Source organism: Diadema antillarum, unplaced genomic scaffold (assembly GCF_040938485.1).
Source record: "Diadema antillarum isolate AM-2024a unplaced genomic scaffold, OU_Dant_1.0 seq00000937_RagTag, whole genome shotgun sequence".
In the NCBI taxonomy this organism is placed as follows: Eukaryota; Metazoa; Echinodermata; class Echinoidea; order Diadematoida; family Diadematidae; genus Diadema; species Diadema antillarum.
In genome coordinates, this window is record NW_027271788.1 from 466,502 (window position 1) to 483,327 (window position 16,826).

At 38.1% G+C, this 16,826-nt stretch overlaps 1 protein-coding gene across 1 annotated transcript; it reads right to left on the reverse strand.

Moving 5' to 3' along the window:
- Positions 1-202: 202 nt before the first annotated feature.
- Positions 203-16,492, reverse strand: LOC139741597 (uncharacterized). The gene is made up of 5 exons (XM_071652177.1): positions 16,085-16,492; positions 8,286-8,458; positions 7,611-7,670; positions 2,601-2,852; positions 203-833 (listed from the first exon to the last, which is right to left on the reverse strand). The coding sequence occupies exons 2-5, from the start codon at positions 8,433-8,435 to the stop codon at positions 750-752; spliced, it is 546 nt and encodes a 181-aa protein (XP_071508278.1). The 5' UTR covers positions 8,436-8,458; positions 16,085-16,492; the 3' UTR covers positions 203-749.
- Positions 16,493-16,826: the final 334 nt, after the last annotated feature.

Sequence of the window (16,826 nt, forward strand, 5' to 3'; positions counted from 1 at the left end):
TCTCTCTCTCTCTCTCTCTCTCGGTTTCTATCTAATGAAACAAAGCGTATCATTTTTTTTTAAATGCATTCATTATTCATTTTATGATTTCTCATTTTGATGTACGTAAATCAATGAAGACATATTCTTACTCATACCCTACAAGCAGTTGATAAAACATAAGTACACATTTTACCTTTAATTATGGTATGATAACAGGTCAAATAAATCAGCCATTTGTTTGCTGGACATATGAAATAAAGATCTGATACAAATTAAGTCATCGCCAAATAACCAGAAGTCCCTTTTCATGGAGTTGTCCGATTTCTAACGAGATCCCCAAAATGTCTTGACTTTTATTTCTACCTCTCTAATTCAACTTTCTCTTTCCTTATTATCTTCTTCTATCGCGGATTGCTGTAACGACTAGCTACACACATCATAATCTGACTGCTTAACAAATATCATTTCTTATTCCCGCTGCACTTCTGCCGGATAAAAAGAAGACTTATCTGACAAATTGAGGAAACAAAGCTATTTATACACCATCCGGGTACTGCTTGAAACAGCATGACCTTTGACCTTATCAGCCTGCAAATGCTGTCAATCACATTGGTGTGTTTCTGCGGCGATAAACCAACACGAGTCCTGCCTCGAACGATCCTCAAACAAGGATTTGCCCGTTCAGTTAACTTCTCAGAACAACTTTTTACAGTTACACGGGAAACTACTGGAGTTCTGAAAAATCACGTGTTGTGTCAATACCGCCCTCACGCGTTGTACAAATTTCCTCGTTGACGACTTGGGGAATCCCCGTGCGCCACTCGAACTGGCTCCAAAGCCAGACCGTAGCCCTGCAGAGAGAGAAAGAAAGAAAGACAGACAGACAGACAGACAGACAGACAGACAAACAGACAAACAAACAGAAAGTTAAACAGAGAATTAGTATACTTTTTTATAATCCTTTGGATATTGTGTTGCAACACTAATCTACCATAAGTCGTCGTCAATAAAAGGCGATTTTCACCACGATTATTGGTTGTTTCCATCCTTTTTATTTTCTAGCACGAAATTCTGTGGCATGGTAAATGATTTATGAACAGAAAAGGAAATTGCCTAACTTGTCAGAGAAAGTAATGCAAAAAACAAAACAAAAACCCAAACTAAAAATTCCACACAAATACATGAGAAACAATAAACAAACAAACAAGAAGTTTTTAAGACCACATCAACTTGTTTTGAGGCAGGACTATCCCTTTATATGCCGCGGTCATTTCCCGTCAACAACTAATTAAATGAGAAATTTGTGCTTGCCTCTTTGGCAGATAATTATGTTGAATAGTAAATATTGTGAGTCTTTTCGCCATATTGTAAACTATGATTGTGCTTTCTAAGCAAAGAGTAAATTTGCAATGAAGGAATGTTCGATTATTTCAATTGAACCTTATAATCACTCACATACAATTTCGTGCATGATTCTCAATCTTTACCGACAATCTACATGTTTCATGAACACTCAATTCAATTCAATTTAATTCAATTCATACATTTATTCAGTAATAAAAATCGTTTCGATGTAAAATGTTTACAAAATGTAACAGGTACAGTTCTGAGGAAGCCAGAGGCTTGTTAAAATAGAATGTACCCTTGAAAACAAATAATACACATATTGCAATTTACACATTAAAATACCAAATGATAAAAGGAGCACAGAGAGAATAAAACATATTAAAACAAGCACAAAATTGAAATTAACAAAAATTACCAATAACATCAAGGGAACATGGAGAGAATAAAACATACTAAGACAGAGGACAAAACAAAACAAAACAAAACAAAGAACACCACATGAAGCAAAGCAAACAAAACAGAACGAGGTATAGAACGAGACTACAAAAACACGTGTAAATAGTACGAGAAGACATTACCGATTGCAGCTCATGTAAAAAGCATAATAAAAAAATGTAATTCAAATTTCCTATTTTGACTAAAATGAGGAGAAGGCAAGAGCATATCGAAATTTTTTCTTGAAATTGTTCAGAGGCAGCTTGTTAAGATTTTCCGGAATTCCGGAGTTCCAAATATTAGATCCATGAAACCTTATCGACTGTTTTTGGGCACGAGTTGTTCGGAAACAAAATGGATAAATATTAAATTGATGCCGTGTGTTTTTTGCGTGAATTTCATTACAACGTTTGAAATAATCCATGAAAACAGATGGAAGTGTATTGTGAATAAACTTATACATAAAAATTCCAGTCTTGTACAAAATGAAATCAGACAGAGATAAGACGCCGAGGCGTCGAAATTCAAAATACACCGTTGTCTGCTTGTCTCTCTAAACGAAACCTGAAACTACTGGGGCAGAGCAATTTAAGAAAAACCATAATAAAAAAGTTTGCAAATAATGAATGTATATTAATTCACGTTTACATCTCTCCACCCTTCCCGGTTTTTTGTATAGAAAGTAAAGTATTGGGTTAACGGGTATAGTTAGTATGTGGGTCAACCGCATGCAGTCACGATGATAGCATATAGCTGGCGATTGGATAACTAATAGAGTACAGCTTATTGCCACTGTGGCTAACATTAATGAAGAGATCAGCAAACATCAGTGTCACCTTCTTAGCGGGTGCCTTCTCACAGCAGCAGTTCAACCAGGTGGCATAGCAAGAGGTAATTAGTAGACAGAGGCCGAACACCAGGGTACACGTGTGGATCGCCAGACCTGTGGCGTTCAGTGTTTTCTCTCGATCGTCCGACTCGGACACGGCGAGGTCGTACTCAGCCATCCAGGCGATTCCGCCGATGATGGCCAGACTCGCCATGCTGGCCAACATGGCGACGACGCTGAGGACGAAGAAGAAAACTCCCTGCGACACAATACGAAAGGGTGAACGAAACAGTCAAGGGGAAGAAAATAGTGTAGGCAAAGATTAAAAGAGAGTATGAAAGACTCAAGGCCCAATAGATATGAAGCGTTCGATCTCAAAACGAGTTTACTCGATTCTTATCAAGTTGAGATCTTCACAAAGTAGCCTGCTAAAAACTAAAAAAAAAATAAAAACTAAAAATACTAGACACTGCTACTGTATGAATGTTGGCATTAGTAATGGATAGAGTGTGTTTGACGCATGGTATGGATTTGGTTGAGATGGGGATTCACGTTTTAACTTTTTTTGTTGCAATATTATGGTAAACCATTATATGAAATATCAAAAGCAAACAATTCTAAGAGAAATAAAATGTTGATTTTATGAAAATTGGTTTGAAATGGCTGCGATATTACACAACAAAGAGGTTTTCATAAAAGGTGAGACCCACATGCTATTAAGAGCAATTGATAATTTGTTTTAACTATCTCAAGATGTTAGGAAGTTAGACAGTTGCGTTATCTATAAAAAAAAAACAGTGACACTCCGTTATATTTTGCTCCACTCTATCACAATCACCTTTGAACTGTAAGGCAACATTACAACCATGTGATCACGTTGCCTGCTTCCTGATTCATTCATATGGTAAATAGGCATAATTCCTGTCAGTCAGTCAGATGAGACCGCCATGTCTTTTTGTCCAAATTTGCTCAAGTATTTCAATCCCGACTCTGATGTTTTACAAGCTTTGTTTGCATTCTGTCTCCCTGCTGCAAGTTTCCATGTAAAGAGAAATCCCACCCTGATATCTTGCTGGAAAGAACATGGTACCCACAGTGTGAAACACGGTGTGAAGCACAGTTTGATCATTATTGTGAACACAGTGTGGAATCTCTTCAAAGTGTTAAATTCGAGCGTTTTACCAATGTGAACACAATGTCATGTTGAATCATCAATTCTCAGTGTGAAACAGAACATTCGTGTGAGCTCTCTGTAAAAGAAAAAAAATACCAGTTTGAAATCACTTTCACACTGTTAAATTCGAGCATCTTAATAAATATGAACACACTGTAAATCATCAATTCAGTGTGAAACAGAACATTTACTATTTCAACACTCTGTGAAAAAACACACATCAGTGAGATATAATCATCTTTACACTCTTAAAATTCGAGCGTTTTCACTATAAGCCGACTATGTGAGCACATTGTGACCACATGTATACCCACTGGCACTGTGGGACGCTGTGTTCTTTCCAGCAGTAAATATGGGTGCTTTGTATTTCAACAGAAAAATCAGGACAGCAGGTCAGTGAAAGTTAAGGGGAAATAGACATACGCACAAAGAAGAAAGTGATGAACAGTCAAAATGTAGAGAGCAATACAAAATTGCAATTCTGTGTGACAAAGAAAATGAGCAGTTCTTCTTTCTGTTTGTATATATACACACACACACACACACACACACATACACACACACACACACACAAAAGAGTCTAAATCTTTAATTCTGTTCTTAGAATGGAACAAAAGTGGTACATTTTGCATGTCCCCCTAAGCCGCGGATAAGTTGTGTCTGTGCAAAAAAAAAAAAAAAAATGTTTAAGAAAAAAAAAAGTTTGCGTATATAAAACAATTGGAGAGCTGTAAAACACTTATACGGCACACAGAAAACTCTCTAGAATGCACAGTTCATGATTATGTGTGTGTGTGTGTGTGTGTGTGTCCGATTATTCCCACCCACCCCCACAAAAAAAAAAAAAAATCTGATCTGTTTTTATACAAAGCAACACAATATAACGATGGACTTTCCCGTTTAATACCCTTGTATAGAAATGTTCTGAGTTTATAGGTATATTGAAACTATCGATTCGGGTTTAGTTTTCCCTATATGAAGAAAGTGTACGGAGGCTTTATCTGTCGCTACAACTCGTAAAACGGTCATGATAGTCAGCAGAACAGGGGGGCGTTTCATCAACGAGTTCGTCGGAGGTTTTCACCGACAAATTTGCTATCAGCCAATCAGACGCAAGGATTTACACTGACAACTGTTAAAAGCTAATGAAATCCTTGCGTCTGATTGGCTGATAGCAAATTTGTCGGTGAAAACTCCGACGAACTCGTTGATGAAACGCCCCCCAGGTCTCCCCGTCTTGGGACGTCCACCGCTAAAATGATGAATGTTGACAGGGTGAAATATTTGACTTAGGCGATTAAAAACACGATCTTGTTTATCTTACTGGGGGCGGATACAGAAGACCTAACTCGATGGCTTGTTGTCTCACTTCCCTTTATAGCTGGATATTTCTTTATGTATGACCCTGCATCACAAAACCAACAAGTCGCAAAACACGGATTTTTAGTTAAGGGCAGATTCTGAAAGAGCAGACTCTAAGCTTGAGAATGTTGTATAACTCAATTCAAATGGACTCCCCTAACATATCTAAATACTGGAAAGAAAGCACACACGCTGGAAATGTGTGAACTAAGAAAAGAGGCTCTGAAGTACAGTGTCTATGCAAGCGCGTTTAACTCTTTTAATACCAAGCCGTGCGAGCCGTTTGATGAAAGGCATGTTCTATAAACTCATTTTGTCCATGACTAAATGCCAACTTCCAAAGAATTAGCGCTAAATTTTCAAAGGGTAATAGACTTAGAAGTGAAGAGTGTGCAAAGGATTTCAAGAAATGAAAAGGGGCCTCTAAGAAATACCTGATCACTCTGCTCTCCCGAGAAAGGGTTGTAGAAAAACTGCTGAAAACAGACTTTCCTCTTCATGTTATGATCCCAAACTTAAGAATAATGTAGAAGAATTTATAGATAGCTCTCTCAGAAAATATGAACAACTCATGATTGACTCAGTTGACCCATTTCACCTCTTTTGAGTCCTCATGTAAAATCATGGGATGCGACTTTTTTTTTGGGGGGGGGGGGTTGTGATGCACAGTCACATTTTGTTTTGTTTGTTTGTTTGATTGTTTGTTTGTTTTTGTTTTTGTTTTTCGGCGAGGAGCTGTCTCATTCTTTCCGCGGAGTAGACCTGGTGTGAAGCATACTTTGTTATCCCACACAATGGTACCCTAAGCCATACATCTGAGAAACCATTCTTGAAAACTGCTGATGATGGTAAACTGTGTCTTTTAGATTGAACAGGACTGGACCAGATATTGAATCAAAGTACAGAAATTTACTTCGGATATGATGCACTTACTTTTCTTAGTTAGAGAAAAAAGCTGAGGAATTTATTATATTGCAGATTGAAAACATACATTTGATATATTGTTTCTATTTGTAGGACAGTGCAGCATAATAGCAATGAAGGGACATTCCAGGCGATTTTCATAATTTCACATTATGTAGTACATAAATCAACAGCTCCATGTATGGATTTGTGGAATTTATTGTGGTTCTTGAGCAGAGAAACAATACTTTGAAAAACCTTAAACGAATGACACTGAACACGGATGATGACATAGGAGGTTCACATATTCCAGAAATGTAGCAGTGTAATTATTCCATTACAATACCGCTTGCTTGCGAGTTCACCTGTGTATAATCTATGCATGCCTTCTTCGTTTGTTCTGCTTCCAAGAGCCCCAAGTCATGCATTCTAATGGAGAACCTGCCATGTCATCATCCTTGTTCATTACAATTTGTTATCAATTTCGAAAATATTCTTATTTTTCATCCCAACTATCATAAATACTGAAACTCTGTCCTCAGTATAACTAATTTATAGTGGTTCAAATGTAAAAATATGAAAATCATCCGGAGGTCTCCTTTAAGAGTTCTTGCAGTGTAACTGAATATATAGAGATTATTTCTGAGGTCAACAAATTACATGATATTTATCATTATTAAAAGAAAGAATTTAAGATTAAACATTTCACTATGAAATACAATACAGAACTAATGTTCTATGGCACGCAAAATACATGAAAATGATAATTATGCTTCAATTGATGCTATCGGCACATCAGTTTAATCAATAGCAAATCTTGTCTCCTTCGTTCACTCATTATCATATTTAATTTCTTTTTAAGGAAAGATTTGTAGCCCAGCTTGATCATCAGGCTCTCTTAACCCTTGCTGCACCAATAGGTCAAATGTGCACAAAATTCACACAAACCTTTGGGCAGGTGAGATTATGTGGTAAGCAGAGGGTTAGAGCAAGGTATGCGTGGTGTGTAGGCATAGACGTGCTAGTCCTTTGTGATAATAATCCCCCTCCCTCTCACACACACAAAAAAAACATGCAACAGGACCTTTCGTAATGATAACTTGCCGTAAATAAATCCGAATACACTTTTAGGGTATGAAACTAAAATTCATTGCCAACGTCTTGCAGAAAACCCCATCCGATTTGCTTCAGTGGCAAAAGAGAAATGAGGATTTTTGTATAGAGCATGTCAGGAATCCCTTCCATCCAAGTTCTGTCCATTGTGTTCACACATTAACATGCAGTTCCAAGAGCATCCAATTGCTAAACTTTGAAGAATAACACCCATGACATGCTTCACAACGATTAACATTTCCCTGTGACCATTTAAGCAAATTGAATGGGGTTTTCTGCGAAATATAGGTAAGATGTTGTATTTCTACACCCTGATATAGCATGGAGACAGAGTAATCATATTGGAAGTTATCGATGTGCAAAAATCTTATAGTATTTTTTTTTAAAGGGACACGTAACTGCTTCTGTAGAACGCCTGCATTGTGTTTGTATATAGCTGAACTCGCATTGCTATGATCTACTCACCATGACGACTTCCTTGTAATGTCTCACCATACAGATTCCGAATATACCAGTCAGGACCGCCTGTCGGTCAGAATGAGACAGAAATAACTTTCAGACTTAAGCCATTTTTTAGAACTTCGAAAAATAAAAGTGCACAGCAGTGCACTCCCGTTATAACGAACACGGTTATAACGAAATTCCGGTTACATCGAAGTGAAATTTAGGACCGCAACCTTATCAACACTATGTATTTCTGTTGTTGATTCATTCGGTTATAACGAAATTTCGATAAAAAGAGAGAAATTGCCGGTTTCGAGGACTTCATTAAAATAGGAGTCTATACTGCACACTTTCTTTGTTAAGAGTTCAGTCAGGAAACAAATAAGAGGTGTTGTTGGAAGAGTTGGAAACTTAAAAGACAGTAAGTATGAATACACAGACAGGAAATAAACTGAGGAAAACTGTACGAAGATATTCTCTCCTTTGTACATAATACAGTTTTTTAAAATAATAAGTAAACCAGAGTCAATCATACAGAGCGCCACCACCGGTAAAAAGAGAACAGAGAGGAAGATAGTTGAGTGGAAAAAGAAACATCAAAAATACAAAATCATTCAAAAACTGTATACGAAAGGTTATTACGCTAAAATGATGAATACATAAATTTAAGCAAATAAATAAATAAATCTAACTCACCATCAAGCCGCTCCATCCGGGAGCAGCGTAGGTTGCTGCTTTGTCGGCATAGCAACCAAACTCACAACTAACTGCGAATGTGATTTGTATCAAACCAAGAACCAGCATCGCGATGCTGACGTTGAGGGCGTTGGAGTAGACGTACGCCATATTGGGGTCGTAACCAGGGGGGTCTGGAAGTGAGAAAAAAATAATATTCATGTGAAGTTATATCATACATAAAAGTAATTATGATTTGAAAATCTACGTTTATTCATTTTTCTTTTTAAGGTAAACCACATGAACTTAGAAATAAGCCAGTTCACAGTTAGCACTAGTCTGCAATGACCTCTCCAACCACGGACTTTGGAAATCATGGAATGTATAGTCTTCAAAAAAAAGCAGTCGAAAACGACCATGCTGGAAGTGGTAATTTACATGCCAGTGCTGCATAAATGGCTTTTGTTAACGTTGGTAAAAAGAATGCAAATTAACCTGGAAATACCAGTCTACACCTGGTTCATTTCTTTATAACATAACTATGTTGTCATGAAGCTCTACCCAGGTTTTGAATACCTCAGTTGCAAATCCATTTCAAGAGAAATTCTGCAATGAGCTTTTATCTGCACATGCTCAGATTAGAACTGTGAACTGGCTTATTGCACAAAGTATGACAAAAAGCAAGAATTAATATACCATCCATTAATGAGATTAGTTTAGATTTGACAAAAAGAGAGGAAAACAAACAAACAAACAAACAAATAAAGTCCCTCACGTCACGCTGCTTCCACAACTTCCCCTCTGGTCGAAAGTTCGTCAGGCTTTTCGTTTATCTCCCTCTTTATACCATTATTCTATCTCATCGGTCAAGCGACCCACAATTCCAACTTTGTTCAAACGGCACATGGTTCACTCGCTTCCATACACGTACATCTATGGAGACACATGCATCCAATGTCATGTATTTTTCCAGCCAAATTTATGTCTACATCTGGCATCGAAATGACATTAGTCGTACACACAAACAGCAAACATACCAATTATAATGGAGGAATAAAAAAAAAACACATTATATAGGATACTCGTTAATAGTGATTCCTTGAATACCAATAACTCAAAGATTTGATTTACAAAGAAACATCCATCAAGATCATGCTTGAGACATTCATATACGAAGGGATACATGAAAAAAAGGATATTTTCACAACAAATCTTTTCTGACACATTTTATAGTCTTTCAAGTTGTCGTAAAAATTGTGTTGGACATCCCTTAGATATCAGAAAGGCTACAATATCACACAATCAACCATGATGATAACATCAGCTTTGAGGGAAAAAGGAACGATGCAAGAGCCGCACCCAAATTGTGAATACAGAATAGGAACGTCCGTTTAGACTAACTACATGTCCCCCACATTTCTCGTACCGAAGTCACCAATAGACTATAAGGAAGAGGTCACCTTTAGTCTGGTATCTGAGATCGTCTTTCACATACCACACGAGTCCCAATCACAGCTAACACGCTCTCTGCACAGATATCACGTACATCCCTTCAATCAAGGAAGCTGTCTGCAAAGTGCATGTAAAATGCAAGAGCGTCTAGCAGACGTCTTAATATACAGACATAGGACTGTCTGTGTGTGCGTCATGGTGGGGAAACACACACATCAGAATCAGTGATCTGTATGAAAACCACAGTTTGGGTTCACTCATCAGAAAAGGAGAATATAGAATAAAAGTGTGGTTTTTGATCTCCCGTAAGATGGCTTGTTTGCTTGAATGTGAGCTAACAAAAGATCGAGGCCAACCCGTGCCGCACTTCATTGTTACGTCACAATAGCGTGAAGGTTCTTTCACGCTACAGTTAGCTATCTTGTGTATAGATTGAGGTGGGTCCATGTCTGCAACTGCCGGCTGTGATGTGAGGTATCAATACATGTATTCGAAAATGTAGAATTGGACGACATGCCGAGCCAGGGGCCTGTTTCATAAAACTTGCCATCAGTGACAAGTTGTCATAGATTGACAAGCTACTGAAATCCTCACATCTGATTGGCTGAGAGCAAATTTGTCATAGAAAATAGTGGCAGTTGTCACTGATGACAAGTTTTATGAAACAGGCCCCAGGTCTTCGTGTAGGTATATCCTACATAATAATAGCAGGACGCGCGTACAAATTGTAGAGCACACACACACACACACACGCAAGACACACGACACAATACGCATTGCTTATAGGTCCTATGTGCTTAGCTACTTAATGGTAATCATCTAACTTTTTCTCAATGCTCAAACTTCAAGTAAATGTTGGTAAATGTGTTTATTTTGTAATATCACAACAATACTTGAGACAAATAGCATAATATATTCCATTTTCGATCAATCTTATTGTCAGATTTGGTAATTTGAACATTTTTTGACTACAAACTTCAGCTTTATCTTCGAGTAAAAAAAAAAATGAAATTTTAAGAACCGTTTTCTGAAGCCTGCGGAGTGAAAACATTATCTCTGTAGTGATAACTGGCATTTCTGGGGGAAAACAATAGTTGTCAGAATGTATGTAAGGCCAAGTAAAAAAAGAAACCAGTTTCTCGTCCTCGCGCGCATCGATTTTGGCCGCCGCATCGATTTTTTTACTATTTACTATTTTCAAAATGGCGCTGAAAATACCGAGAAATTCATAATTCTCGTCCCAGCCCGCACCCCGCCCGCATCGATTTTCAGTTGCCGCATCGACTTTTTTGATATTTACTATTTTTTCGGCCGCCGAAAAAAAATCGACAATTCACCTACCAATCGTGATGTCTCATTTCTAATTACGCCTTGCGTCCTCTACTTAGCTGTAGTACAGCTGTAGCTTCTGTAGTGCGTATGTAATACGCATGCATTTCACACTGCGAGCTCGGCAAGAAGGAATGACCCACAAAGCAGTCGAACTGTATATAGTTGGATGGGCGCGGGCGCGGCGGGCGCGGCGGGCGGGCCTGGGCTAGCTGTGATACAGCGCACTCGGTATGTCATGAACGCGATAGCGGCAACATTTTTGCGATCAATCGCTGATATTCCACGCATATTTCGAGCATTGTTCGTATTTTTCCCCGTTTCTCATATTTCAAGCGGATGAATTATACTGTACAAATGCTTGTGAGGATTGTATCGAGTTTGTATACATTTTCATGTCATTGTGACTATGTGCATGTGTGTGCAGTGTCGTAAGGTACGGTGCCGCCGGGTTCAGTGGCCGTCGTGCCGCACCGTGGCCGTATTGGCAAAGTGTGCGTGTCTGTTGCTGTCATAGAGATGTATCTTAGTATACATCTCTATGGTTGCTGTCTGCACGCACGCATGAACACATTCGAATGTGTAGAAGCCCGTACACTCTGCTCTGTAACGTTGCATCTGACGGCGATGTATTGTTCTATTTTGAAGAGAAAATGAATGCGCTTTTCCAGCAAATGTAAAATTATCAAATGGATGTATCTCCAAAATAAATAACTTTTCCACGGATTCTGGTTTGTCTCGTATTTCTGCGGGATTCTTTTCTTTACGATGTAAATTCACAGACACGGCCGTGAGTCGTATCATCTGTAGCCCGACCAGACGCTGTTAAATTACGCTGTGCGACGTACCTACGTACAGCGACTGGGCTGTGTATAGTTATATCATCTGTAGTACCTAGTGGTATACAATCATTCATCATCCAAATGATGAGTGATTATCAAATGTCTTTTTAGAACATGAAGAAACATCTTTAAACGTTTAATGCTATAATGCCATATCAGTATCATTTTGACATCCATCTGCAATTGTACAAGCCAGTTTCCAGTTGAATGTGCTGCAATTGTACTGTGAAGAAATGCTGATTCGAATACATACCAGCTGTGTGGATACAAAAAGTCACAAACACCAATGATGAATAAAGCAGTGTTTTGAATATCATGGAATTCATTTCAGTCGTACATTGTTGAAAGACATGTTTTATACCTGTACACAATACATCAGAATTGCAAGTACACTGCGAATCAGAAATGCCATTACAACACTAAATACCAGTATTAAGATGGTCATTTTCCCTTGACATATGGCGAATATGTAGTGGAAAGAAAAAGCAAATGCATTTCTGCATACATGAAGTTTCATTTCAAGTATAATCTATTTGTTTGAAAATGCACAGAGTGCAGGCAAGACATACACTTGGGACTTGGTCTCTCATAACACAGCTACCAGAGTGATATTTCATTTCATGAATTGGATATAGAAATAGTAAAGCCCTCTCTCGTTACCTTTCTCAGAATTACCGGACGATAAACACATATTACTTTCATTTTGACAATCCTCAAAAAATAGTAAGATATCAAATAGTAAGGACCTCCCTCATCGCCTTACTCAAAAAACCCGGACGAGAAACTGCTATCTTTTTTTACTTGGCCTAATGGTAAGTACCCGCCGTGGCAGCCATTTACACAATCAATCTCCATCAGTCATTTTTATTACCAGGGAGGTGAACGATTCCTCCCTGCTACATGTATCACTGAATTCGTGCGTCATTAGTATTTTGGACAGACCCACTGATCTCCATAGGAAGTATCTAGATATTTCACAGTTCAATCACTTTGAAGCCACCGCGCCCGCCATCTTAGCATGCATTTTACCCATGCATATAATGTGGTTTGCGTATGGAGCTCATGGCGTCACGTGATCTTGATCTTAGTGGTAGTCCGTTTGAAAACGCGATCCCCACAGAGTTTGCGTGGTAAGATGGCGTCGCGACGGCTTCACTCGTGTTTAGAGCGTGAATGGGTCCGTGAGATTTCCAGATATCTCCAATACTATAGGAGCCACTTAGGAGGTATTTGGATATTTCATTGACCCATTCACGCTGTAGAGATCAATGGTCAAACCATATGATTACAACGCCATGGTTCGATCAAGGAGCTTTTAAAATCCGACATGAGAGACAACTCAAGCTGTGTTGTTGATTCTGATAAGAATTATTATGTCTCACCCCCACTGCCCATTGTTTATGCCCGGCACTTGCGGCGCCACACTATTCCATGAGTCTAGTGGTGAAACATACTGGTGTACTGAGCGTGACATTCTGAATAGCGGTTCAACAAGATACAATGTGTGGATAGACAACTGTCTCTATTCAACAACATGATCTATCAACTGAAATTACATGACACGATGAAAGAAGAGCAGAGTATGGATGATGGCAAATATGTGGTTAGGATAACTGCGGAATCCAACTTTCCCACCACTAAACTGTCATTGAATGTATTCATTCTGTTCGCTGTTTTCTATGTTTCAGCCATAACTGGAGGTGTGTGTGTGACTCCTTGCATCAAATCTCACTAAATCATCTTTCCTCCTTATTCATATGCAAGATTATGTTTCGATATGATTATCATAATATGTGTAAGGCGCTTAGAAACCATGTATTAAGCGCGGTAAAAATGCTAATTATTATTATTATTATTATCATTATTATAGAACCTCCTCCCGATTTGACTAACGTAACTCAATGTTTTAAAATCGAATAAGATCTATTATAGGTTCTGATGGTCCAATATTTTGATTCAATAATTATGGATAGTGAATAAAGTGACAAGATTACCGAATAACTGACGAAAGACTATGACCTTGCAATATTAAGCAGGTGATCTTACAGTGAGCAATGGTCAGTTGTCACCATAACTATGAACCACAGACATTCCAAAACATGATTGTTTTTAAGAGCAATCGCAAGAAGCCAAGCAGAATGTCGGAATTCAAATGCATGTGCTGCACAACCAATTAATGTACATTGTTAATTTGTTTGAATTCATGAATACACATTTACTTGTCATTCTATTCCAATATACACCCACTTCATACACGACATTAATAACATCTTTTTCACGAAGACCTATCTGCGTGTCGCAGTTATAAAGGTGTGCAGTGACCTTTATCTGCACATTCTAAATGGAAACTGGTTTGAAGAAAAAACAGTTTAATATTTAGTAGTTAAAATGCTTTAAGGAACAGTCAAGTGACAGATTAGTCAGATGTTTGTGTTCCCCAAATCTATGCAATCCGTTCAATCTTAACATTCCTTTGAAGAATTTACAAAAACGCAATATTAGGCTTACACTGATATTTCAAGTTGCTCAGTTTATATTCCATACTCTGTATGCTTTCTCCTAAAGCCAAACAAAACCTCTCTTATTCAGCTGAAATAACTGACTGATTGGATCACTGTAGATTGACTAATCGGATTAAAAATCTATTCTTGGAAATTATTGTGACTGGCTGAAGAAAAGCAAGTAACGACTTCATTTTGTTTGGATTAACGCTTTTTATGAACAAATCTCAAAATACGACATTGTATGCAGACAAATTGGTAAAGCCGAAGTTAATCATATCACAGGCTTTGTAGGTAGATGATTCTTATCGTGAAACCCCAAAAGGTGTGGGCAGTTTGAAAAAAAGGTGGCTAGTATAATATGCATTTCCAAAGAGGAAATGTAAAACCCCGGGATAAGTCATTTCATTTAAAGCTCTGTATAGTAACATGTTAACACTTTATGAGCTAAAACAATATGTACTGTAAACCAGAGTTTTGGCAACTGTGGTGCTTTAAACAACGTTTACTAGAAATGCTGCCTTTTCAGCTAGTCTTTGTTGCTGGCAACAGACTAGTTTATCCGATGTTATGTGTTGCGATTTCATGACGTCATTACTAGCTTTTCTAAGATTTGACGGCATAGTTAGAGGTAATTCCTTTATTATGACCATTTTTTCATCATCATAGTTATTTAACAGTTCGTGATTTGAAATGATGGTTACTTTGTCTTTTTTATCATTTTCAATCACAAATAAAATTTAATGATTTCTCCTAAAGAATTATAGAAAAACAACAACAGCAAATCGACAGTGATATACTTCATTATGGAGTAAAATAAGCTGCTCAATATAGCGCGGTTAAAGGGCTCTTACAGTTTTGGTTGGGATCTAACTTCAGGTTTTCAACATTTTGGGGTAAGATAATGAGAAACCTCTTATGAAATACGAAAGAGCATACTAATTCCAAGAGGAATTCAACGTTTATTTGATGAAAATTGGTTACGAAATGGCTGAGATACCCAAAACAGAGCAATACTAATAAAATGTGGGACCAACACTTTATTACAATCGCTTTGTTTTTACTTTGTTTTTGGATGTCTCAGCCATTCCTAAACCGATTTTCATCAAATAAACTTTGAATTCCTCTTAAAATGGCATGCTCTGTACCATGTCATAAGTGGTTTCTTGGTATCTCGCAAAAAGTTAAAAGTCAAATCCTCAGCTCCACCAATATAATACTGTACCATCCCTTTAAGTCCAAGCAAATCTTGTGCATCACGCTCTGATTTCATTTTGGGCGTTCATCGAACTTTGCGTATCGTTTTCTTATATCTCACCCTACCTATCAATGTCTGAAGCGTACATGATTTTTTTTTTTTTTGGGGGGGGGTGCATATAAAAGGATTGACTGCTTCATTATTGATGACAATATCTCAAAGGTTATGATAACCTCTAAACATTTCAGAACAGAAGAGATTACACCTTGGTCTCTTAAACACGTTCTTCAGGGAAATTATTTTGCTGGTACCAACCCCTCAGATAGGTGTGACATTAATAATTATACACGGTCAATGCTACATACAAAATGCTGATTTAAAGTCAGTGAGTACAAACTCCTGGTGTATGTACAATTTTGTATCAGGTGGTTACTGTATATGCACGACAAATTGCCGTGGACTGTATGCCAGACAAGACAAAATCAAAAACGCACTCACCAGTATGCACGTTTCTGCAATTAGTTCTGATTGGTTGTTAGTTGAATGATGTCACTTATAATATGCACGTGAAAGACAGGTGCGAAGGGTGGAGAACTTTCGGAGAATGGGGAGCGCGGATATTTGGGGCCCTGGTCGACAGTCTGTACCCAAAAATCTGTAGAACGCTATTTTAGTGCCAGGTCAAGACGCTTTGACTGGAATCTGTTGAATCGAAATATCAAGCGCCATCCAAGCGTAAAAATCCGAAGCGTGTCTTACGAGCCAGGCAAATTGCGGGTAAAGCAACTTGATTTTAAGTGCAGGTACCCGGCTATTGGATATAGCAGGTCTCACTGATACAAGTCACCAGTCAAAGTTTGTGATAAGATGCGAAGACGAGATAAAGCAGACTGCTTGAGACAGACTTGCTCCTCAGAGCTCTATCTAGGAGAAGGAGACGGACATAGCTGGAAGGTTAATCATAAATACCAGCAGGCTACAAGAGCAGGGCCAACTCCAGCTCACGCAGCATGAAGGAACCTAGCCCGAGGTGACAGACGTGATGACTATGAAATAGAACACTGAAAGGAATTGAATAGGAATAAAAGCGTGCACGGCTGTTTACATCAATGCTATACAAACACACAAGATGAAAGATAGTTGTTCATACGGACGGGACACTGGATTTGAGGCTATGATCGTGGGAAAGTTTGTTCTGATGTTATGCACACTTAGCCTTGTTCCAGTCGTTGATCATTCG

Bases quoted from the DNA above. Each gene is read 5' to 3' on its own strand.
- LOC139741597 (XM_071652177.1), bottom strand. From the start codon at position 8,435: ATGGCGTACGTCTACTCCAACGCCCTCAACGTCAGCATCGCGATGCTG. The intron at 2,853-7,610 runs GTGAGTAGATCA...ATTGTGTCGCAG, and splicing joins ATTACAAGGAAGTCGTCATG to GGAGTTTTCTTCTTCGTCCT. The intron at 834-2,600 runs GTGACACTGATG...CTCTCTCTGCAG, and splicing joins AGAAGGCACCCGCTAAGAAG to GGCTACGGTCTGGCTTTGGA.